This window comes from Sorex araneus, chromosome X (assembly GCF_027595985.1).
Source record: "Sorex araneus isolate mSorAra2 chromosome X, mSorAra2.pri, whole genome shotgun sequence".
Lineage (NCBI taxonomy): Eukaryota > Metazoa > Chordata > Mammalia > Eulipotyphla > Soricidae > Sorex > Sorex araneus.
In genome coordinates, this window is record NC_073313.1 from 335,844,090 (window position 1) to 335,867,732 (window position 23,643).

Sequence of the window (23,643 nt, forward strand, 5' to 3'; positions counted from 1 at the left end):
AAAGGTCTTTTACTTCCTTGGTTAAGCTGATTCCGAGGTACCTGATTTTCTGGGGCACGATTGTGAATGGGATTGCTTTTTTCATGTCCCTTTCCTCTGCCTCATTGTTTGCATATATGAAGGCCATGGATTTTTGGGTATTGATTTTGTAGCCTGCAACTTTACTGTATAAGTCTATTGTTTCTAAGAGTTTCTTAGTAGAGGTTTTAGTTTGAGATTTATTTCTGAGACTGTGGAGCAAGGCCAGTATGAGCTTACATGGCAGCAGTGGAGGTGGTTCGTGGACCATGTTATAATTTTAGAGTACAGAAAGGGAACAGCTGGATTGTCTTAAGTTTAGGTACCTGCAAGAAAACTGAAAGTAGCTACATTGCTTCAGGTCAAGCCAATCCAACAAAGTCCCAAATTAAACTCCACATTCAATAAATTAAATTAAATAAGCTGCTGTACCACATGTCCCTCACACCCAGCTCTTCCAGGCCCAGATCACTGTATCACTGCAGTAATTATCCAGCCTACTAGTGGGGCTGTAGATATAGGAATAGACTGCCATTCTCTAGGGAACTATTATTCATGAACAAAATCTGTTTCTTAAATGTATAGGCATTGTCAAAACCTATCCCCTCTTGCTTATCATCCCACATAGTATTTTGAGAGCAAGACCATATTCTTCAACCAAACACATATTATTTAGATCTGTAGCCCTCTTAGCATGTTTTAGGTTCAGATACAGAGCAAATAAAATAACTCTGCCCTTATTGGTGTGCCTTTCTTACTGTGGGAAGAGATGATAAACAGGTAAGTAAGTAGTCACAAAATGAGTGGTTTATTCAAGGAGCATGGGGCAGACATTTCAAGCAATTTTAACTGCACCCAGAAACTTTTATGTAGGAAAGACCTTCTTGTGTTCTGGAGGTTGAAAGATGATCAGTAGATCAGAGAGAGAGAGAGAGCTCAAAGGACTGGAACACATGCTTTACATAGAAAGGGCCAGGTATGATTCCCTGGCATCATAGGATTCTCGAGGAGCACCACCAGTAGTGGCTCCAAGTCCCAAGCTCAGAGTAGTGGCTCCAAGTCCCAAGCTCAGAGTAGTTCCTGGTAGGAGAAGATTGCTGTGTTTGGGGTGTTGCAAGTGAGGAAGAAGGGTGACTGTCAGATGAGGTTGGACTGGTGGGCAGGGCTACCTCATTCAGGATCTTACGGACCTTGGGGAGGAATTTTCATTTTATCTTGAGAGCAATAGAAAACTATTGAAAACTTTTAAGTGAGATTGTGGCCAGTTTAAAATGTATAAATTTGGTCTACTGTGGTGAATGGTGGATGGAATGATGAGAGAAGCCAGGGAGGTTAGTTAGGAAACTTAGGGCCATTCAGGAGGGCAGTTGGTAGCCCAGAGGTAAAGTTCATGGACTTACTAATTGTTTGAGAAAGATGGTATAAGGTTGCTCTCAGGCGTCTGCTCTGAGTGACTTAAGGTGTGTCTGTCCACTTACTGAGTGGCTAGAGTGGTGTTGTGAGGGGCTTATGTGGGGTGATTCTTAGAGTTCAGGATTGATTCTTTTTTTTTTTTCCTTTTTGGGTCACACCCGGCATTGCACAGGCTTTACTCCTGGTTCATATACTCAGGAATTACTCCTGGCAGTGCTTGGGGGATCATATGGGACGCTGGGAATCGAACCTGGGTCGGCTGTAAGCAAGGCAAACGCCCTACCTGCTATGCTATGGCTCCAGCCCCCAGGACTGGTTCTTTCATGTGTTATGTTTTCCTGAGATGCCTGTGAGAGATCCAAGTAGAGACCTGGTGGGAGGTTGAATGTGTACCTGAGAAATGTGGATGAGATGTGGATGAGAAATCTGGGCTAGAAATACAAACCTAAGGGTTCTTATAGACAGGTGGTTCTGAAGCTGCAAGAACCATTGAAATTTGTAGCACAGAGGTTGTTTTTATTTCTTTGGGGGTCACATGGAGGGGTGCTAAGGGGCAACTCTTGGTTTGGCTCCTGGAAGTCATGCCTGCGATATTTGGGGACCATGAAGTACCAAAAATCAAATCCAAGGCCTCAGACGTACAAGGTAAATGCTCTACCTCTGAGCCACATCCTTGGCCCCAGCACAGAAATGATTAATCTGGGATCCAGAAACTGCACAGGAGTGCAGTGATAGAATTCAAGGTCTGGGGACTTCAATTTTGAATGTGGACCTCAAGTTGCTGTGTGTAATATTTGTAACTTTGTTACAGACAGAAATGAAAATATGTTCATATCACAGAAGTTTGCTAATATTGCAAATTAACATTTGTACTTATAGCTATTTCAGAATTAAAATACAGTTAGTAACCCCGTGACTAGATAATGCATTAATGAACACGTTGATAAAGAAGTACAATTTTTTTCATATTCTGAAAAGGTTTTCAATATGTATAACATTCAGACTTTATTCTGAGATGTCCGAAGGTTTCATTAGGTCAATAGTCTTTGGTGATAAGAAGAAAAATTTAGGACTAAGCCCTGCAATTGGTGAGCAGAGGAAGGGTCAACAAAGGTGATTCGAAAAGAAGGTTCAGGAAGTAAATCCTAGAGGGAGGGTACCTGCTAGCCCAAAGAGGTCAGTGTTTGCAGGAGATCCACTGGATCACATGAGTGAGGACTTAAATTTGATAACATTGGTCATAGGTGATTTTGTTGGTGAGCAACTGCATATAAGAATTAAGAGATTGGAGTGTGTGAAAGGTGAATGGACAAGAAGAAAGGAGGTAGTGGGTGTACAGTCAGCAGATTTTCTCTGTAAAGGGCCATATGGTAAATAGTTTTTTCAGGGGGTGGGGTGTTGAGGGCCATTTGCTCTCTGTCACAACCTCTTGTTTAAAGGCAGAGAATAGCCGGAGTTAATATATAAGCAAATGGGTGCAACTGTGTTCCCGTGAAACTTTATGTACCAAAAAATGACCAGAAGGTTTTGCCTGCTGGAAGCTAGTGACAAGATACAGTTTGCCAAAACCTAGCACAGACAACTCCTAGCTGCTCTAGGAAAGAAAGTAGAAAAAGAAGGAAATAATTGAAGGGCAACAATAGTGTATGAATATGATACATGTTTTAAGATGAGCAATTCTAGAGCATAGAAGGATTCTGTGAAGTAGGAAAGACTGCTAGTACAGAAGAAAAAAATTTAACTATACCAAGAAACTTCAATAACCAAGAGGGGATAGGTTTAATATATGTGGGGGTGGGGGGGTGAGCCATAGATTTGGGCCACACCTAACGATACTCAGGCTCTGCACTCAGAAATTACTTCTGGCTGTACCCAGGAGACCTTATGAGATTCTGGGGATTGAACCTTGGTTGGTTGCATGCAAGGCAAGTACCCTACCTGCTTGCTGTACTGTCTCTCCGACCCAAATGTCTTTACATTTAAGAAACTGATTTTGTTGCCCTTGAGACTGGGAGCCTGTTCCTGTATCTAGAGGCCCACTAATAGGCAGGACTGTCCCTGCAGTAATATGATGAACTGGGCCCAAAGAGCTGAGTGTGAGGAGCGTGGAGTGCAGTAGCTCATTTAGCTTAATTTACGGAATATGGAGTTTAATTTGGGACTTTGTTGGATTGGCTTGACCGGAAGCAATCAATGCAGCTACCTTCATTTTTCTATTAGGTGTCTTCAAGACCCTAATTCTGATTCTGTGGACTGACAAAGCTTTGGAGTTGCAAAATAATAATAATTATTATTATAGTAATAATAATAATAGAAATATATTGTTCAGAATCCTTAGTCTTTTTTTCCCCCTGCTTCATTTCACTAGGTATATTCCTATCAGTGATGGGGGCTCGTCATGTCAACATTTTTGCCACGGAGGCGGGAGGAGGGCAAGCAGCTACTGCGAGAGTCATTGTTCTAGACCTTTTGTGGCTACTTTAGTTCAGGATTTTAAAAGGCACATCTGTCTTGTTTCCTGGAGCGGTCCAGGCAGCTTGATGACCTCAGCCGTATTTCCCGCTCCATGCTCCCCCTGCTGCAGGAATACTTTGCCTTTTGCAGACCCCAGGACGGAGGATCGTTCACATATTAAATCAGTACATATTTTCATGATGAGCACAGATAGTCAGCCGGACCGTGGATTCTTTCACAGCTTTTTATGGTCATTGAGTAGCTATGTAGAAAGGAGTAAGGGAGTCCCTTGGCAATGCCTTCTGTGTGGGGGAGTCTCCTAACACAGGCTCACTTTCTCGAGCCCTTCTTGTCACCTCTGCTGAAAAAAAAGCTACAGTTTGCTACTGCCATTGTATACAGTAGACCAAAAGGGCTTTCACTGCTGCTCATACTTATTTTGTTAATTAATCTTTATGACTTTGGTAGAAATGATATAGACATTCTTTTTTTTTTCTTTCTGGGTCACACCCGGCATTGCACAGGGGTTACTCCTGGCTCATGCACTAAGGAATTACTCCTGGTGGTGCTCAGGGATGGGAATTGAACCCGGGTCAGCTTCGTGCAAGGCAATCACCCTACCCGCTGTGCTATCGCTCCAGCCCCAATATAGGCATTCTTAAGAAAAGCAGAAGAACCAAAGAGGGCTTTCACTGATGCTCACACTTATTTTGTTTTTTAGGATTGGTAAAAACAGTATAGGTGTTCTTAATAAAAACTGTATTTTGAATGTCTGCTGGGATTTTCTAATTATTTTTTCCCCCAGATTTTTGAGTCTCACCTGGTGGAACTTGGGGGCTATCCTGGCTCTGTGCTTGGGGATGTGTAGGGAACCATGTCATGCCTGCCAATGAACTGGATCGCCAGCGTGCAAAGCATGTGCTCGGCCTGTTCAGCTCTCTCTTTGGTCCCTTAATTTGTTATTTTTATACAAAAATTAATATTTGTTCTCAATTTTTTTCAAGCTATATGGCGAGAGAGATATTCAAGTCCTATTCACTGATAAAACCACTGTTTTGTTTCTTGTGTCTACGTGTTTGTGCTCCTGCATGCACACAGGCTCATCTGCTTATCTGCTTTCCTCTAAGCACGAATGAGGTCATACGATATGCTTTATTCCACCACTTGCTTTCTCAGCAATGAGGACATACTAATTCATCTCATTCTGTCTCGGAGCTATTTCTTGTCTCTGGAACGGTTTTATCCTACATCTTTTCTGGCTTACTTTCTCCCATTCCTTCCTCAGATGGCTCCTTCCCGCTGATGCTTTTTCTTAGCTGCTCTGTCGAAAACGTTAACCCCTGTAACTTCCTAGTCACTTTCTTCATGCGATTTTTTTTCTGGCACTGATCATCTACATGACTTTTATTTGTTTTTTTTTTTTTTTGTCTCTTTCCCCACATTCTGTGAGGTGGGGGGAGAAAAATGGTGTGTGTTGGGGGAAGTGAGTGGTGGGTTACAACCAGTGGTTCTCAGGGCTTACTTCTGGATCTGTGCTCAGGGATCACTCCTGGAAGGATTGGGGGACCATATATTATGCCAGGGATTGAACCTGGGTTGGCCATATACAAGGCAAGCGCCCCACCCTGTACTGTTGTTCTGGCCCCAGGGAGAAATTCCTGTTGATGTCATTCACTGTCCTTTAGAATAATGCCTCACCCTATAGTAGATGACTAATAAATATTTTTTTGAAAGGAAGAGTAGATAATTACGTTGTTTTCCACATTTGGGCACTCAGTAATTTTTAAAAGAATTGCCAGTTGATGAACATATAGATCTTCTGTTTTCTCTACTTTTATGAACAATGCTCTATTGAATGCTCTTGAATATCTGTATCTATTTCTGTCTCTTTGTTCTATTGTGTACCAATCTCTAGGATAAATTCCTAGAAGTGGAATTGTGCGCTTAAAGAATATACACATTTACCATTTGAATTGTTGATTCCTCCCCGCCTACTCAGGCGTTCTTTATTCACAGTCCTGCTAGAGGAGTTAAGAACTCCCTTGCCTTACACCCCTGCCTACATACACTACAATCAACCTGCCAAGCCTTTGTCAATCTGATCAGTAGAACTCATGTGTCCTCTTAACCAGAAGTTCTTTCATTTTAAGTAAAGTACCATTTTGTATCTTTAAATCACCTTTTGCTTTTGTTTTTCTACATACTGCTTTCTCCTCTATTGTTCTGTCAAATTGTTTCGGCTTATTATCACCAGTGCAGACTTGTTTGCTTTAGTGCATTTTCCCCTCCCTAGACTGCAACCAGATGTAACCCAGGAGAACAGCACATACCTGGGCCACAACTGCTCTGTGCCCAGAGTACTTCTGGCGCTGAGGTTAACATCTTCATGCTCACATTTTAAAATTCATTAGCAAATGCAGTCATATAGCAGGTACATGTTATGTGCTCTGCCTAGTATTTCTTTTTTAAAAAGATCATTAGTAATATGAAAATCCCTACCAGATTGTACTACTTTTCTCCCTGGCATCATGTGGGTATTTATTTAAAGAAAATGAGCAAGGGGAGATCTGGTAACCTGCCTGAGGGAACCTTTTGCCTCCCTGTGGGGAAGGGGCTGAAGATGCCTTCTCAGCCCTTCCTTCCCTTAGCTCCACCTTGAGGAAATTGACTCTCATTGCTGCAACAAGAGAGAGGTATTCTTTTACAGCTCCAGATTCCATTTCATGGTTTAAAGTTTAAATCGTGTAATAAGTCGTAGTGAAAAGTTCCATTTCCACACTTCCCTTTCCTGCCCTTTCCCCTCGTCCTCACTTTTATTTGTTTCTGAATATTCTTGCTGTGTTTTATATACTTATAAACAAAATGAATAGAGTATATATGTGAGTTTTCCCTTTTTTGACATAAAAAGTACCATGCTATATTCACATTTTTGTGTTAAAAAAAACAAGAAAAACAAACAAGAAAAACATTAAAACAGCCTAGTCAGTTGTTTTAAGACCACTTGATTCATCAGATATTTATTGAGTGCTCTTTATTCATGGTACCTGACTGGCCTTATCGGAATGTATAAAGAAGCTTGGGACCTAGAAATCTCTGGCCTCAGAGAACTTACGGTCTCCAGGTGGAGAGGATGAGTGAACATACCATGGTACTCCTTGGCCAATTCAGGCTTAAATACAAAATAAATTTGGCCTGTTAAAGGTAATGAACATGGACTGTTTCCTTCATTGCCAGTTACCATGGCCCTCTATGTACGATACTTGAACCTAAAACCTATGTCTTATTTATCTTAATAATCTCTTTGGGACTTTATGTTTGAAGGAATGAATATTGTTTTATTATTTTTTAAATAATTGTAAGGCTTTTATTATTTCTATTCACTTCTCTATTTTTCTTTCAGAAACCAGTTCATTTGTTTATATATATTATGATACTATTAGTTTATACAACCGTATGTTTTTTCAGAGGTGCGGTTTCACACCTCTTCGAAATTGCATGTCACCACGTCCACCACTAATGTACTAATGTCCCTTTACCACCATCCACTGGACCCTCTGCTTCCATCACCCCTTCTGGTAATCTCAGCTCTTCAGTCTGAATCCATGCATTTTCCTCTTGCTTTTATTAGTTCCCTTGCTTTGCTTCTCCGTAATCTACCTATCACTAAGGTCATCTGATATTTCTTACTTCTTCTAACTTGTTTCACTTAATATGCCATGCTTGTTGCAAAAGGCAAAATTTTGTTTTACTAATGGCTGAGTGGTATTTCTTTGTGTACATAGATACCATTTAAAAAATTATCTGTTATAACTTTTTAAATCATAGGGTCTAAATAAAAATTAACTTTAAAAAAGAGTACGAATTGCTTTATTGATTTTGGGAAGGAAAGAAGGATGGAGACAAAAAGAATCGGTTATTAACTTCTAGTTGGGCACTTGGATTGTTTCCATATACTGTTATAATAATGTTATAACAAACATGGTGTGCAAATATTTTTCAACTTAGTGAGGTGTTTTGTTCTTTAGTTAGATACCTAGAAGTAGAATTGCTAAATCAGGCAGAAGATTGATTTCCTTATTTTAAAGACAGTTTTGTATATTTGTCATGAGTCCAAAGGGAAGATTTTTAGAATAATTTCAATTGTGTAAGTCACCTCTGCTTGGAACCAGGGAGATGACTCGAGGGCTGGAATACATGCTGAGCAGGTAGAGGCCCTGGGATTGTCCCTGGCACCACAGGGTCCCCTAGGCACCACAGGGTATGGCCTAATTTTGGTGGCCTCTGAGCTGTGTCACTGGGAGTGGATCCCCAGACCTTCAGAGCACTGCAGGGAAACTTCCTTTAAAAATTTCATTTCTCATTAATGGGCCTTGTCAGATTAAACTGAAATAAAAAAATGTCATGTGCCAATTATAGACCCGAGGGAGAGGGGGGCTCCTCTATGGGGCGCTTGTTTTGGTGGGGTTGTCCTCTCTCTCCTACTGAGGGTTCTTCTCCATTGACTCCTACCCATAGGCAAAAAGTGGAACAGAGTCTATTTATCCCAACTACAGTACAGTATTTTAGGGATGTGGGCAAGCTGCCCTCAATTTGTTTATTACAACTCAATTCTATTAAAAGCCATCTTTGTTCAGCGCCCTTCCAGGAGTTCTGGCACTGCAGGAGCCGTGTGGAGGTGGCACAGTGGAGGTTAAAAGAGTAGACTCTGGAGCCTGCCCGCAGGCACTGAAGATCTGAGTCTGCCACTTTGCACTGTGACAGTACTGAAGCACCCTTTGTTTTCCCTGTCCCCCCAGCAGCCATCAGAACTATTCGATACCTGTGAATTGATTGTTTGTCTTTCCCTCTGTCTCGCTCTATGGCCAAGGACAAGAACTGAAAGAAAACCCAGCATCTTATGTTTCCCTAAACATATTTCATCAGGAGTCATAACTTGCGTTACGTGTGACATGCACATGTCACACACATGTAATGGACCTGCTACCTAAGCATCTCAGTGTTTGACATGGTGCAAGGATGTTCTACTTTTAAGGAACACAAATCTCAAAGAAGAAAAAAAAAATCCAAAGTTGCGAGGGCTAAGGCTAGTCATGAATCATGGGTTCTCTCAGTTCTTGACTGCCAACTTCTTTGAAGAGTTTTCAGACAGGGACAGAAACCTATCATTGTCACATGAAAGCAATCTCTTTAGGTATAGTTTGAACACTGGATAAGCTCTTTTCTTTTTCCCATTCTCTTTTGAGGGGAGAAAGGGAGTCTGGGTGGCTTCTGCAGTGCTTGGGGGCTATTCCTGGCACAGTGCTCGGGGGGCCATGCAGTGTTAGGGATTGAACCTGAGGCTCCAAGGTGTAGAGTATGTGCTGTGGCCCTTGGAGCTATCTCTCCTCCCCCTACCACCCGCCTTTTCTGTTGTTGTTGTTGTTACTGCTGGAATCTTTGGCTTGCTGCTGCCTCTATGTTTTGGGCAGAGAGTGAAACACTTTCGTTCTAGAAGTAGGCATGGGTGGGGAATCTGAACCAGCTGGCCATGCCTGCTGCCTTCGCCTGCAAGTCTGGAAGTCTGACATGCAGGGTTGCTTCAAAGCAGAATGCTTCAAGGTTTGTGGGGGTTTTTTGGTTTTGTTTTTTTTTTTTTTTGACACCTGGATATTTCTTTGCATCATGATCTTTCCCTTCTGTTCCCTTAGGCTCTTTATTGAGAAACTACCAAAGCATCGAGATTACAAATCCTCTGTCATTCCTGAGAAGAAAGATACAGTAAAGGTGGGTGTCTTCACCCTTACTCTTGCCCATCTAATACCTTCAGAGGGGCACAGACTAACTTCAAGGCAAAAACAATGGTGTCTGCATCTGAGCATCAAATCCCACAATAGGAGATGAGGCCATTTGCCAGGTCTGTTGGAAATTAGGGGGTGGCACAGTTTCGGGATATTTAGAACCATTTTTGGAAACACTGTTGCCTTTGTCAACTTAAGTCTTCTCTTTTACTTCTCTGCTTAATTCCTTGGTAATTGTTCTAATTCTGAGCTTTTTGTTTTGTATCTCAGAAATTAAAGGAGATTGCATTTCCCAGAGCAGAAGAACTAAAGGCAGAACTATTAAAACGATATACCAAAGAATATGCAGATTATAATGAAGAAAAGGTGAGTTCACAACAGAAGAAGTTAAGAGAAGGAAATCATTCAGGAGTGCCCTGGGATTAAAACACATTATTTAATGAGAACTTTTGACTAAGACAAGCAAACAAGCCTAGACAGGGGTCACGTCCAATGGTGCTGGGGAGCACGGCATGTGGTTCTAGAGATGGAACTCGGGGTCTCAGACATATGCTATCTTTTGAGTTAAGGTCTTGTCCTCCAGATACTGTGATTTTTAATATGATATTTCACTTTCCTTTGCCAAAGACCAGAAAGGCAAAGTAGAACATAAGTAGTTCGACTGAAGATTCTAACACAGATTTAGCCTGTTTGTTTTAGAGCCGAAATTCCTAAACTTATTTGGCCTTTTGCACCTTTTTCAGGAAAAAAAGAAAAGTCATTTAACACTCCCTCTCTCATGCCTGCCTTCTTAAGCAAGGCAACAGAAAGGACTCCCAATTGTGTCCAAAGCGACTGAAACCCCACCCCACCCCACCCCCAGTCCATCTAGTACCCCCCAGGGGGCAGTATTACTGACTTTGGGGAGTCTGGTCTAGAGGATCACCAAAACATGGGGTTCTAGGCCACAGAATTTGTGGGGCTTGGTCCACATTGGGTTATACTAGAAACCAATTATCTGGTCCTTAATAATTGATATTTTCTCGAGCAGTTTTCAAATGATCTTTTGTTGGAAGGGTCAGTCAAAGCCTGTGGAGAACTCCTTCATGATCTCCCCAGGAAGGAAAGACAAGCATGTGGAGAAATTTCCAAGTGACTCTCAGAAGTCTGGGCCCCACTACAGGTGCTTGTGTGTGGCTTTGTAGCTGTCTGCTAAGCCCTGTTCTACACACCCTTCTTGAAAATCAGCTGAGAGAACCAAGAGGCATATGTTGATCTGTCTGTTTGTTTAGGCATCGATAGTGCTTAGAGCCTAATCCCGGCAGCGTCTGATAGTGCTGAACTTGAACTCATGAATGCAGAATATGTGCTTTGCACATTGAGCATTTTCTCCAACCCCTGCAAGGCATAGGTTTGTTTCTAAGACACCCAAATGAGGGAGAAACTTTAAGTCGTGACCTGGTAGTTGTTCGTCTGCAGTATCGCTCTGGGGTGAACCCATCACCAGACAAATTCTGGAGTCTTCAATTCAGGGTAACATTTAATGGTTAACACAGCAGGTCTGAGTCTGGAGTGGCCTCTGCCCTCCACCCACCCCAGAATTCTGGGCTGGATCCGTGGCACCCCACTGAGAAGCCTCCTTGTCCTGCTGAGGTGTTAAGCCCCCCGGAGCCACCATCATTTCTCCTCACGCCTCTTCTTTCGTTATAGAAGAAGGAAGCCGAGCAGTTTGCCAGGAACCTGGCCATCCAGCAGGAGCTGGAGAAGGAAAGGCAGAGGGTCGCCCAGCAGAAGCAGCAGCAGCTGGAGCAAGAGCAGTTCCATGCCTTTGAGGAGATGATTCGGAACCAGGAGCTAGAAAAAGAGCGACTGAAAATTGTACAGGAGTTTGGGAAGGTGGACCCTGGCCAAGGCGGCCCCTTGGTGCCTGGCGCGCCCCCCCCAGAAGTGTTCCCCACAGCTCCAGTCCCATCCACGCAGCCCCCGCACGGCAGCACAACACACAGGCCCACCAAGCCGCCCGTGGTGGACAGGTCCTTGAAACCTGGCGCGTTGAACAACTCAGAAAGTAGTGAGTGTGTTTGTCCTCTTCTCTTCCATCTCCATTGCGGCCCAGCAGGGCCATGCTGGCCTTACTTCCACGGTCCCACTCGTTCGGCCATGGTCCCCAAAATCCGGTGTCGGGTTAGCGTTGCCCGTGGCGTAACCTGCCACGCCAGGTGGACTGTGAAGGTGGCCATTGCTTAAGCAAAGCGTGTAACTGCTCTGGACCTGCTCGACTCTCTGAAGAGCTAAATAGGACCCTGAGAATTATTGCCCAGACCTCCAGCTTTTAAGGCCTGCAGAAAGATTTGAAATGTTTAACGTCCTAAAGACCATTATTGGCCTTTGGTGAAGAAAATTGAGACTTTTCTTTTTTTTAATACCACTCTCTGTTTAGTAATTGACCTAAAATGTGTTGTTTTGGGACCAGACTTAGCAGTGCTCAAGGCTTACTATGGGTTCTTACTCAGGCATCAACTCCTGGAAGTGCTTAGGGGCCCATATGGGGTTCCAGGAATCGAACCCCGGTTAGCCATGTGTATGGCAGGGACCTTACCTGCTCTATTGTATCTCAAGATCTAAACTACTTATTTAACTCTACTGAATTGTATTTGTGTCATAATAAATATTGTATATCATTAATGACAATTTAATGGAGATGTGAAAAACTAGCAAAAGTCTGTTCTCACCCACTTTTGAGAAAAACCCACAGTATTTTTCAGTCAACATGGAAAATACATATTTATCATAATAGGAGGACTATGGAGGATAGGAGATAGAGCATCAAATAAGAGCATGTGCCAAGCATGCGGCATGCACCCTGGCCTGGGTTTGATTCCCAGCATCATATCACCTGCTGGGCACCACTGAGTATAACCCAAGAATCCCTGAGCACTGCAAGTAGCGGTACAGCCTCAGGCTGTAGCACCGAACCCCTGACCAGTTGGCCAAGTATCACTGAGAGTGACCACAAACCCTCTGGGCACTCCATGGCCACCACAGTTCCCCCCACCACACACACCTCTCCCCACCACCCTAAACAAAGAAACAGAACAAGTTTTTGCTTTTTTGGGTCACACCTGGCGATACACAGGGGTTACTCCTGGCTTTGCACTCAGGAATTACTCCTGGCGGTGCTCAGGGGACGATATAGGTTGCTGGGACTTGAACCCAGGTCAGCCACGTGCAAGGTAAACGCCCTACCTGCTGTGTTATCACTCCAGCCCCCAGAACAGGTTTTTGGAGGCAGTAAATTGTTCTCATTTTAAGGAAAATCCACATAAGTGAACACAGAGAGGGCAGGAGCTACTGAATACCGTGGCCTGGTCTGTGGGGTTTTCTCCACGTTCTCAACAGGCTTTCCCTACCGTTCCTTCATACACCTTCTCTGCTGTGGTTAACTTGGTCTTTGGTGTTTCCAGAATAGTCCCTCAACAGTCCCTCCTCCAAAGAGCTTTGTTCATATTTTCCCTGAACCTAGATCTCCATTCTCTATCTTAGCCTTCCTGGCTTTTCTTGTAAGTTTCCAGGATTCCCGTTTCGTGGATCAGATTGATTCTCGTCTCCTTACAGCTTCTGGAGAGCTGAGAGTCGACCAGGCAGTTGAGATTTGTTGAGCCCACACTGTTCTGTGCCTGCCCAGTGGCACTGACTGGCCGGGGAGGAGAGGCCAGGCTTCCTTGGCCTCCCGGGCTCCGTCAGCTCCGGACTGCGGAGCTCCCGCTCCCACTTGGCTCCCTCCCAGCGGTTCACATCTCGTGACTGGGGGTGCTGGAGCACAACATCCCTTTTCACTTTATTTTCTGACGGTGAAAACGTGCCTCTGAAAGTTACCCCTGACTCCAGCCTGTGGGCTCAGCCCCGGGGCTTCCCCGGGGATACGGACTCAGCCATTGGCGTTTTGAACACAGATTCATGAGCTCCTTTGCTCATTCAGGGAGTTTTGGAGAACCACAATATGGTTTTTGTTATTTCATTTTGGAGTTGGAACTTTTCTTCTAAAGGAATACATTCACTCGAACTAGTGACTCAAATGATTTTATTTTCCTGTTCTCTAGAATATAGCCCAGTATTTATGTAAAAGTTATAGTCTCTGAGAGTTGAATCTGAAAGAAGAGGGATTAAAAATTAAAATTCGGCAGAATAAGAAGATTCCTTAAAAAAATAAAAATTATTCTATTAGGTTAAGGCAGGATTCTGAACAGCTCGGAAACATCTTTTAAGTAATACTTTACCCGGGTCTGAACTTGGATAATTAAATCCTCCTCTTTCCTTTTCTTAGAAAAATGTTCTCCTGGCAGCTGTGGCTAGGGTTTGGGGAAAAGGCTCCACATCCCTTTTGCTTCTGTCCTTAGGACGCGCCCCCTTGCCCTGACCTGAAGTTAGGAGCCCACGTGGCTCTGATTTCCCTGAACCCTGTGGAGAGTCGCTGCCACCGTCTCAGACTTTCCCCCTTTCTCCCCTGCAGTGCCAACCATCGAGGGACTACGCCACGTGGTGGTGCCCGAGCGGCTCTGCCCCCAGTTCCTCCAGTTAGCCAGCGCCAATACTGCCCGGGGAGTAGAAACATGTGGAATTCTCTGTGGAAAACTGGTAAAAAAACAAAGAAACAAACAACAACAGCAACAAAAACACAACCAACCTCTCTTCGCTGAGTTGAGATGGTTTCTCCCTGCCTTGGCCTCCCGTGACTCTGAAAGAAGATACAGCCCATGGGCTCAGTTACTGGGCATCAGTCCATTTGCTAAAGAAACCGCAGGCAATGTGCTGTCGTGCCGTCTTAAACTCGGTGGCCCTATTTTTGTTTGATTTGTAGGATTTCTTGGACTGATTGTTTCAATGCTAATAGTTAAAAAAAAAAAATCTTATTCCGTGGGTAAAGATCCAGGGCTTACCTGTATGCTATGTGTCATCTCTTGAGCACCTCTTTTTGGTTGGTAGGACCTGGGAACATCAAACATGTTGGGCACATAGCATGTGTCCACAGAAAAGTTCCCAGGTGCTTTGGAGAGGTGAGGGGAATAGACCAACAAATAAATAGCACCGTGAGTGGTTCGTGCAGCACAAGCAGTGGGAATCTGGAGGAAGGAAAGGTCGTTGGCTGTAGACACCTAATAGCTGAAGGGATAAGTGAAATGGAAGGAATGAGAAGCAGCGAGATGGAACCGTCTTCGGGCTGGAGCAAGGGATGAGAAATTACCTGCCTGGAGCCCCTGGAGACCCTGTTTAGCTGGAGCAGGAACTCTGCCCAGGGCAGTTGCCATCTGGCTGCTGCCAGAGCACCTTGTGGGGGCCAGAGTGATCACACAGCAGGTAGGGTGCTTGTGTTGCACTTGGCTGACCCAGCTCCAATACCTGGCATCCCATATGGTCCCCCCGAGTCCCGCCAGGAGTGATGCCTGAGCAAAGAGCCAGGAGTAAGCTCTGAGCACTGCTAGGTTTGACCCAAATAAGAGTATTTCATGCAATGCCCATGAGCAGCTAAGATTGGGAACCACTGAGGTGAGGGACCCAGGAGCTATCACATGGCTCATGACAGAACTCGGTGGGCTGTACCTTCCTTGTATAAATGTCTTAACTTTCTACTACCAGGACAGCGTGGGGTTGCCTAAATGCCCAGGAATTGTGACAAGCTTGTTTTCTCCTTTGACAGATGAGGAATGAATTTACCATCACCCATGTTCTCATCCCCAAGCAAAGTGCTGGAGCCGATTATTGCAACACCGAAAATGAAGAAGAGCTTTTCTTCATCCAGGATGAGCAGGACCTCATCACACTGGGCTGGATTCATGTAAGCAAGCCTGAGCTCTGTGAGGATCAGCCTCTGGATGTTACACAGACACTGCTGCTTCCTCGGAGCCAGCTCATTGCCTCCAGATTATTTATTTGCACACTGGTTTTCCCACCATCGGATGTGTGCTGACTTGCACAGGTCACTGCTTGCCCTCCACTAAGAATCTGGCAACTACTTAGAGCTTTTTAATGTAGGGGGAACATTTTAATATAAATGAACTTGTTTTCCCCAATGTTCTAGTTTTCATATAAGTATGATATGAGTAGTGGACCTAGGATATTTGTTGACTTGACCATGGATGCTGGACCTGCTTCCTATAAACATTGTCTCTCAAAAAGTTATATATAAACATCAAAATATTTCAAATGAGCCAAGGAAGTTGATTCAGATACCTGCATTTGGCCTTGATTAAAGCAGTAAAAATAGGGCTGGATGGATAGCACAGCGGGTAGGGTGTTTGCCTTGCATGTGGCCGACCCGGATTCAATTCCCGGCATCCCATATGGTCCCCCGAGCACTGCCAGGAGTAAGTCCTGAGTGCATGAACCAGGAGTAACCTCTGAGCATCGTTGGGTATGACCCAAAAAGCAAAAATAATAATAATAATAATAATAATAATAAAATAAAGCAGTAAAAATACCTTTATGTAAACCAGAAGGGCTGCCAAGATAGGCGATTTCTCAAGTGCATCTCTTATGCCATGTCTGGTTAAATAGAGTTTCATCCCTAAAGATTATTTCTGAATTTTCTCTTCTATTCTGTGTTAGCCCCCTCTCCTCTCTTGGACTAAGCTGTGTTTCCATGGTATGTGATATACAGAGAGCTTGGCTGCTTTCTGGATTCAGGACGGTCACCTATCCTTATATGTGAGAATTGGGGAAATTTGGGTCTGTGAGGGTGCCCCAAGAACCTGTCTTGAGCTCAGTTACACAGAGTATTTGTCTTCCACCATGTGTGTCCCCTCCCCCATTGCAGTTAGATGGCAGATAGAAAACTTTCTCTACCTGCCAGGGGATACAGATTGGAAATTAATGGAAGTTTAGACTTATGGAAGAGAAGGGACATGAAACAGAATATGCCGAGTGCCCCACGAGGTGCAAACTGGGGACCTGATTCTCAGCAGAGGAAAGGCTCGCAGGTAGGAGGATGACCTCAGAATAGTGGGCTGTGCCTGGAACAGTGACTGCTCCGGTTTGCTGGGAGTTGTCCTTCACAACAGGAAAGGGTAGTGTGAGTAGCTTCATTGTGAGTCTTTGGAGCCAAGTTCTGGAGGGCCATGGGTAGACCTGCAGAATAGTTCTGCTCTTCAGTAGGTGGAGAATGCTTAAAGATTTTTAAGTAGAGTAATGATATATTCCAAGTCACAGTTTAGTCACTTTAGCATAAAAGTTTGGGGGTGAGCTGAGATGCGGAGATCATTCAAGAGATCAATATGCTAAAACTATGACAAAGAGAGTGATGATGTCGGGCGCTTGGGAAGGAGGAAACAAATATAGGAAGATGAGTAAGAGAAGATGAGTAAGAGTCAGAGATGACTGGGAGATTTGGGACCTGATCATCTCATAAGCAGAAACTGCAACCCCAGGTGGAGGGCTCACTTTGGAAGGGGGGAGGGTGTGAATGGTATGTTCAGTACTAACATGTTCGATTTAAAGTACTGGTGTGACATGAAATCAGTGAGGTACTTAGGTAGTGGAAATGCAGCTTCAACTGTGGAGCAGAGGTGGGAAAGATGGGCGAGTTTGGGGAATTCTCTGCAATGATCTGACTTTAGAGAATTTGGAACCAGGGGAGAGTTGAGAACAGGAAGAAAGTCACTGGGACCTGGGGGCAGCTGGGAGAGCACGGGGAATAGTGAGTGATGGAATGGAAGGCATCAGAGGGTAGTAGGAAGCAAAGAAGGCAAGAAACTGCAGCCTGGAAACCAGGTCACACACTCGAATCAGCTTGTTAGACCTGCTGAGGCCACTGATGGCCTTGATTATGAGCTTTTAGGCAATGGTGGGAGTGCCTCATGAGGGTTTGGAAGTAACAGAGACTGAATTAACTATAACAGTAACTATGTAGAGATAGTTATATGTGTCCTGAATTTTAGAAGGCCTTAGATCTAGAGAAAAGGGAGAGATGGTGTGGTGGCTAGGAAGAGAAAAGAAGTAGCTGAGATGAGAATGTTTTCTGGACTTAATGTTTGCTTGACTTTCCTAGTTTGAGACTGAGTGTGTGTTTTGTTTTGATATTTAAAACCTTCATTTTTGAAGTGTAGCTTATATAGCAAAGTGCATAAACTGCAGATACACTAATGAGTTGTTTAAGCAAATATCGATAGACACACACTTCCTAGAATGTTCTCAGAGGCCAGCTCCCACCCCACACTCCCACCCACACACTTCCTGCAGCAGGCAACCCCGACTCTTCTGGAAACCCTTTGCTTTCTTGCTTGCTTTCCCACCTAGATGTATGTTCCTAAACTTGTTTAATTTTGCAACCCTGTGTAAATAGGATTATATGATGTATGTTCTTCTGTGTCTGGCTCCTTTGACTTGGCATTTTAAAGATTGATCTTAGTTCTTGTGTGTAGTTGTCCAAACATGTTTTCAGACCCAGTGAGCCTCATGGGAGAGAGGTAAAAGGGCAGGAGAAATGAGGCAGTGCAGAGGTCGGAGAATGTTGAATGGTGAGGGGTGCGGAGAGCTAGGACAGGGGTTAAGTTGTAGAGTCATTGCTATTTTGATTTCAGGTTGAATTGAGATAAAAGTGAAATCAAAAGATTTCTAATATCAGTAAGGGTCCAGCCCAGAACAAATAGGCTAATTTGAACCAAAGAAAAGGCCAGCTATCAGGTTTTAAACTAGCAGGAGAAAATGACAAGCATAAAATTTTCGTTCTCCCTTTGCCAGTTGTAATTCAGGCTGCCTGGTCAACACTTTTTCTGCAGTGTGGGGAGATGGAGCAACAGGCTGGCGCGCACACGTGGCCCGACGAGGCTCTGCACCTTGTGGCCACTTACACCTGGAGCAGGCTCTGAGCAAGGAGCGGGGAGTAGCTCTCGGCACTAGTGGGTGTGGTTTCAAACCAAACTAAATGAGATGATATTTTTTAAGAACAACCCTGAGGGGTCACAGTGATCATCTCTTGTCAGCCGCACCCACTTGAAGGCATCTGCCCTCACTTGTCTCAGCCCGGCCTTATGTGGCGTCTGCTCTGCTCCAGGCACCCAGGCTGCCTTTGGGGCTACTCTGCCGGCTTCTCTCTGTTCCTTGGCAGTACCCTTTTCTCCTCAGACGAACTTCCCCTGTCTGCAGCGGATGGACACTGGACATGCTGGGTTTCTTTTTTGTTTGTTTGTTTGTTTTCTCCTCCCCAAGAAACTCAAATAAGAGGGAAGGAAGAGGAAAAGGCACAGTAGTTAGAGGGGAAGCAAGTTTGGGATCCGAGTTTTTTAATTTAGCTTGTCAGTTATTTACTGAGCCTCTCCCGGTTGTCTCTGTGGTCTCGGCATCTCACCCAACCTTAGCTCATTCTCCTTTCCTTCCCTCCCCCACTTTTTTGGTGCTGGTCACTGGGATGATCGGAGGTGGAATGCTTGGTTGTGGGGCTCGCCGGGGGATGCCCACTTTTAGTTGTGATGCTTGGGCCCACTCAGTCGCTCCACAGCCAAGATTGCGCACTCTCTCGTGGCACTTGGGAGCCGAAATGGCATCTCCATAAGGATGGAAGCTGGCATGGGTGGGGTGGCACCAGGGATGGAATCCAGCCCCAGGCAGGGCCTGCACCACTGAGCTCTCCACGCCCCATTGCCCAGCTCTGGCAGGCATCAGCCTCATCTGTTCCCAGCAAGAGGTCTCCATTTCAACCATGGCTTGGCGGGTGCTGGCACCACCTTTTCTCCCTAGCAGTCCGCAGGGTCAGGGAGAAACTCTTTCCTTGGGTGCCTTGACGTTCTTCAGTGGCCATAGCATCTGCATGTGCCTTAGCTCCTGAGTCTTGCAGTCCTTCCCACTGGGCTGCTCCTGCACGCTGCGGCATGGTGTCACTCAGACGAGGCCCACGAACAGGTAGAGCCCCGCAACCTCTGCCTTAGCTGCCATTTTCAAGAGCTTTTTGTATTCCCAGTAGGGTTGAAACCACTCATCCAGCATACTTAATTCTTTTCGGTGCTTTTCTGTCAAGGATGATTGGTGGTCTTTTTGAGTCACATTGGACCTTGAATTTTCCATCACTGTGGTCTACTGCCACATGAGTCATTCTGTAACTTCTCTTTTGTATCCAAAGAATGTGCTCAGTTAAACAAAATAATTGTATACAAGTGAGATCAGTGGACTCTACATGTAGACGGTTGATTTGCCTCCAATTTTACTTTCTTCAGTCTGCCTTGAGTGCCCAGTCATCCTGCCCCTTGTCTCCTGGGATGGATCCTCTCATATCCTTTAGTCACAGGACAGCTTTTGCTGTTTTTTTCCTACAAACACCCCAGACTTATGCTTGACTGTTTAATACCTCTCTCAGGAAGAAGAGCCATTCTTCTAACTGGTTTATCTGCTATCATTCTGAAGCAGGTACTGTCTATTCCAAACCAGCTATTATCTAGGAAGAACTTGCATAAGCCATATAAGTCTTTTTTTTTTCTTTTGGGTCATGCCTGGCGATGCTCAGGGGTAACTCCTAGTGTTGCTTGGGGGACCATGTGGGATGCCAAGGATTGAACCCAGGTTGGCTGTGTACAAGGCAAATGGCCTACCCATTGCACTATCTCTCCAACCTGAACCAAATAAGTCTTGGTGGCTAGTTAGCTATTACAAGTATCTTCAGATTCTCGTGTTATCCTCATGACTCTGCACTGGGGTTTGTGGCCCCGTTTGACTGCCTTCCCTCTCAGGCCAGGCACGGCTGCCATTCCTCACCGACAGGGTCTCTGACTGTTCTTTCTCTTCGCAGACTCATCCCACACAGACCGCCTTCCTCTCCAGTGTCGATCTGCACACTCACTGTTCCTACCAGATGATGCTGCCAGAGTCAATAGCCATCGTTTGCTCTCCCAAGTTCCAGGAGTGAGTCTCTGAGACCCAGACTGGCAGGTTATGGGAGGGAGCAAATGAGAAGAAAGTCTCAAAGTTGTTTTTTTTTCCTATATTTAATCCTTCTTTAAAATGTAAACATCATATTTACATTTTATAGAGAACAAGGACGAAAGTATTCATTGGTTGTTCTAAAAGGCTTCCTTTTCACCCCCATTTCTTGATAAGCCTACTCTACATGTTTAAAAAGAGTTCCAGGGGCCGGAGCGATAGTACAACAGGTTGGGCATTTGCCTTGCATTTGGCTGACCCAGGTTCAATCCCCGGCATCCCATAGGTTCCCCCAGCACTGCCAGGAGTAATTTCTGAGTGCAGAGCCAGGAATCAGCTTTGAGAATCGCTCGGTGTGACCCAAAAAGAAAAAACAAAAAAAGAGTTCCAGAAGACAACATAGGGCTTTTCCTAGGACAAGACCACAAAATAGATGAAGGGTTTGACTTGAAACAGTAGGAATTTTAAGAGATTGAGATTATGTCAGAGTATTAATTTCTTTTTTTTTAAGTGCATGTCAGTTTTTAATAGATTTTACCAAATAATTTTCATAATATTTGCATCGAGTATTAATTTCCATTCCAAATTCTATTATTTACTATGGATTCTTCCAGCAAAATTAGTGTGGCAGTGATGAGTCATTCTCTAATTCTGATTCATTCACAATCAGACACTCAAGAAGACACAGGGTACTTTTGAAACTGTCTCAAAATGAGTGTGTGTGTGTGTGTGTGTGTGTGTGTGTGTGTGTGTGTGTGTGTGTGTGTGTGTGTGTGTGTGTGTGTGTGTGTAACATCCTTGCTTAATTCTGAGCCTGCCTCTTCTTATTTCAGGACTGGATTCTTCAAACTGACCGACCATGGATTCAAAGAGATTTCTTCTTGTCGCCAGAAAGGCTTTCATCCACACAGGAAGGATCCCCCTCTGTTCTGTGTAGGTATCTACTGCAGATGGAAGCAGGGCAGGGGCTGAGCAGGGAGGAGCGTGGGGGCGGGGAGAACGCCTGCCTGTCCAGATGCAGCGTGGGTCTGCCCTGTCATTGCGTCTTCCCAGGCCTTCCTGTGAGGCTGTGCAGGTGGGGCCATGTGAGAGAGGAGTACACTGAGTCCCAGCTTGGCCACTTCATGGCTGTGTGTCTCTGAGGAGGCTCTTTAACTCGCCTGGGCTTCCGTTTCTCAATCATCTATAAATGGGGATGAAAATTAAAGCAATATTTTATAGTGTTATTGATAGGGTTAAGTATTATGTGTAAATGACCTTGTGCAGAAGCTGGCTTATAAAATGTTAGTTTTTTTTTTCTTTGTCAACTTCAGTTGCTAAACCTGCATTTTATTTATTTATTTATTTATTGGTTTGGGGGGTCACATCTGATGATTCTCAGGGGTTACTCCTGGCTCTGCACTCAGGAATCACTCCTGGCAGTATTCAGGGGCCTGTATGGGATGCTGGGGATCAGACTCTGGTGGCTGGGTGCAAGCAAAGGCCCTACGCACTGTACTGTCGTGCCAGAGCCTGAGTGTGTATTTTAATAAAGATGGGAATTCAAAGAAAAGTCTCTTAAGTCAGGTAAAATAGGGGCCCAGGGACCTAGTTCAGGAGCCCATGCCTGTCGTAGCAAGGCCTGAGTTCAAGCCCTGGCACCAAACCAACCACCCCCACAAATACCACTTGAATGTGGCCTTGGGGGACCCCTGAGAATTGCCAGCCCAAACACAAAACCACAGGGCTAGAAGCCTCCCTACACCCTAGCTGCTAGCTGATTTTTGTGAGCTGCTTGTGTTTAAAGAAAAAAAAAAAAAAGGCAAAGTATATTTAATTCTCAAATTTAGCTTCTATTTTCTGACCTTCTTAGGAAGTTATTTTTCCTAAGTTGCACTCTGCAAATAAAATGTTTTCATTACTGACAAGATCAGTATGTTTCCATTGGCCCCTCAAATCTACTGTGATAACATCGCTTTGCCCCATGCTGGACAGGGAGTATTGTTTCTCTGGCGCTCTCAGAAAAGTGACCACTTTTGAGAACTGCAGAGATAGTACAGGAGTTAAGGCACATATTTGCCTTGCACACGGCTGACTGGGGTTGAGCTCCAGCACCCCAAATGGCCCCCCGAGCCCCCCCAGGAGTGATTTCTGAGCACCACTGGGTGTGGTTTCAAACGACCCTTCTCCCTCCCCCCCAAAAAAAATAAAACAAAACAGGAAATACAAGTGACTAGTATGGAAAAGGGACTCCAGTGTTGCCACATGAATGGAGCAGAAGGATTGCAGATGTTTAGAAGAGAAACTAGGGAGCAGCTGAGAACTGACTCTCGGTGTAAGAAGCTGAGGGATGTGGTGGCGCACACGTTGAGCATGTGAGCCCCTGAGTTTAACCCCAAACACTGCGGGGGGCTGGGACGATAGCACAGCAGGTAGGGCATTTGCCTTGCATGTGGCCGTGCCAGGTTCGATTCCCAGCATCCTGTGTGGTTTCCTGAGCACCTCCAGGAGTAATTCCTGAGTGTATGAGCCAGGAGTAACCCCTGTGCATCGCCAGGTGTGACCCAAAAAGCCAAAAAATATAAAAGAAAATCCAAACACTACTGGGATTCTTCACGTCCTCAAGCACCACCCACGTCGTCCTGGTAGCTCCCAGGCATGGAGCACCAGACGGTCAGGCTGAGCACTGCCAGCAATGGCCCTGGTGCTGCAGTACTGCTGGGTGGGGCCTCTATTTGAGAAAAAAAAAAAGTGTGGGGTGTGTTTCATATGACTCCCAGAACTCAACCTAAGACCTCATGGAATGGCAGTTTTATTTGAGTAGCACTGTAGCACTCTCGTAGCACTGTCGTCCCATCCCATCGTTCATCGATTTGCTCGAGCGGGCACCAGTAACGTCTCCATTGTGAGACTTGTTGTTACTGTTTTTGGCATATCGAATACGCCATGAGTAGCTTGCCAGGCTCTGCTGTGCGGGCGGGATACTCTCGGTAGCTTGCCGGGCTCTCCGAGAGGGATGGAGGAATCAAACCCGAGTCAGCCGCATGCAAGGCAAATGCCCTACCTGCTGTGCTATCGCTCCAGTCCTTTTATTTGAGTATGAGAAAAAGAATTTTCTGAC

At 44.9% G+C, this 23,643-nt stretch overlaps 1 protein-coding gene across 5 annotated transcripts in view; it reads left to right on the forward strand.

The window, feature by feature from the left end:
* Window positions 1–23,643, forward strand: part of STAMBP (STAM binding protein) — a 31,636-nt gene that overhangs the window by 6,414 nt on the left and 1,579 nt on the right. For all 5 annotated transcript variants that reach the window (XM_055122774.1, XM_055122773.1, XM_055122772.1 and 2 more), the window contains 7 exons: window positions 9,573–9,648; window positions 9,933–10,028; window positions 11,352–11,712; window positions 14,152–14,276; window positions 15,337–15,474; window positions 20,413–20,525; window positions 21,377–21,476. In XM_055122774.1, coding sequence (XP_054978749.1) covers window positions 9,573–9,648; window positions 9,933–10,028; window positions 11,352–11,712; window positions 14,152–14,276; window positions 15,337–15,474; window positions 20,413–20,525; window positions 21,377–21,476 — 1,009 coding nt within the window. The remainder of the gene's footprint in view (window positions 1–9,572; window positions 9,649–9,932; window positions 10,029–11,351; window positions 11,713–14,151; window positions 14,277–15,336; window positions 15,475–20,412; window positions 20,526–21,376; window positions 21,477–23,643) is intronic.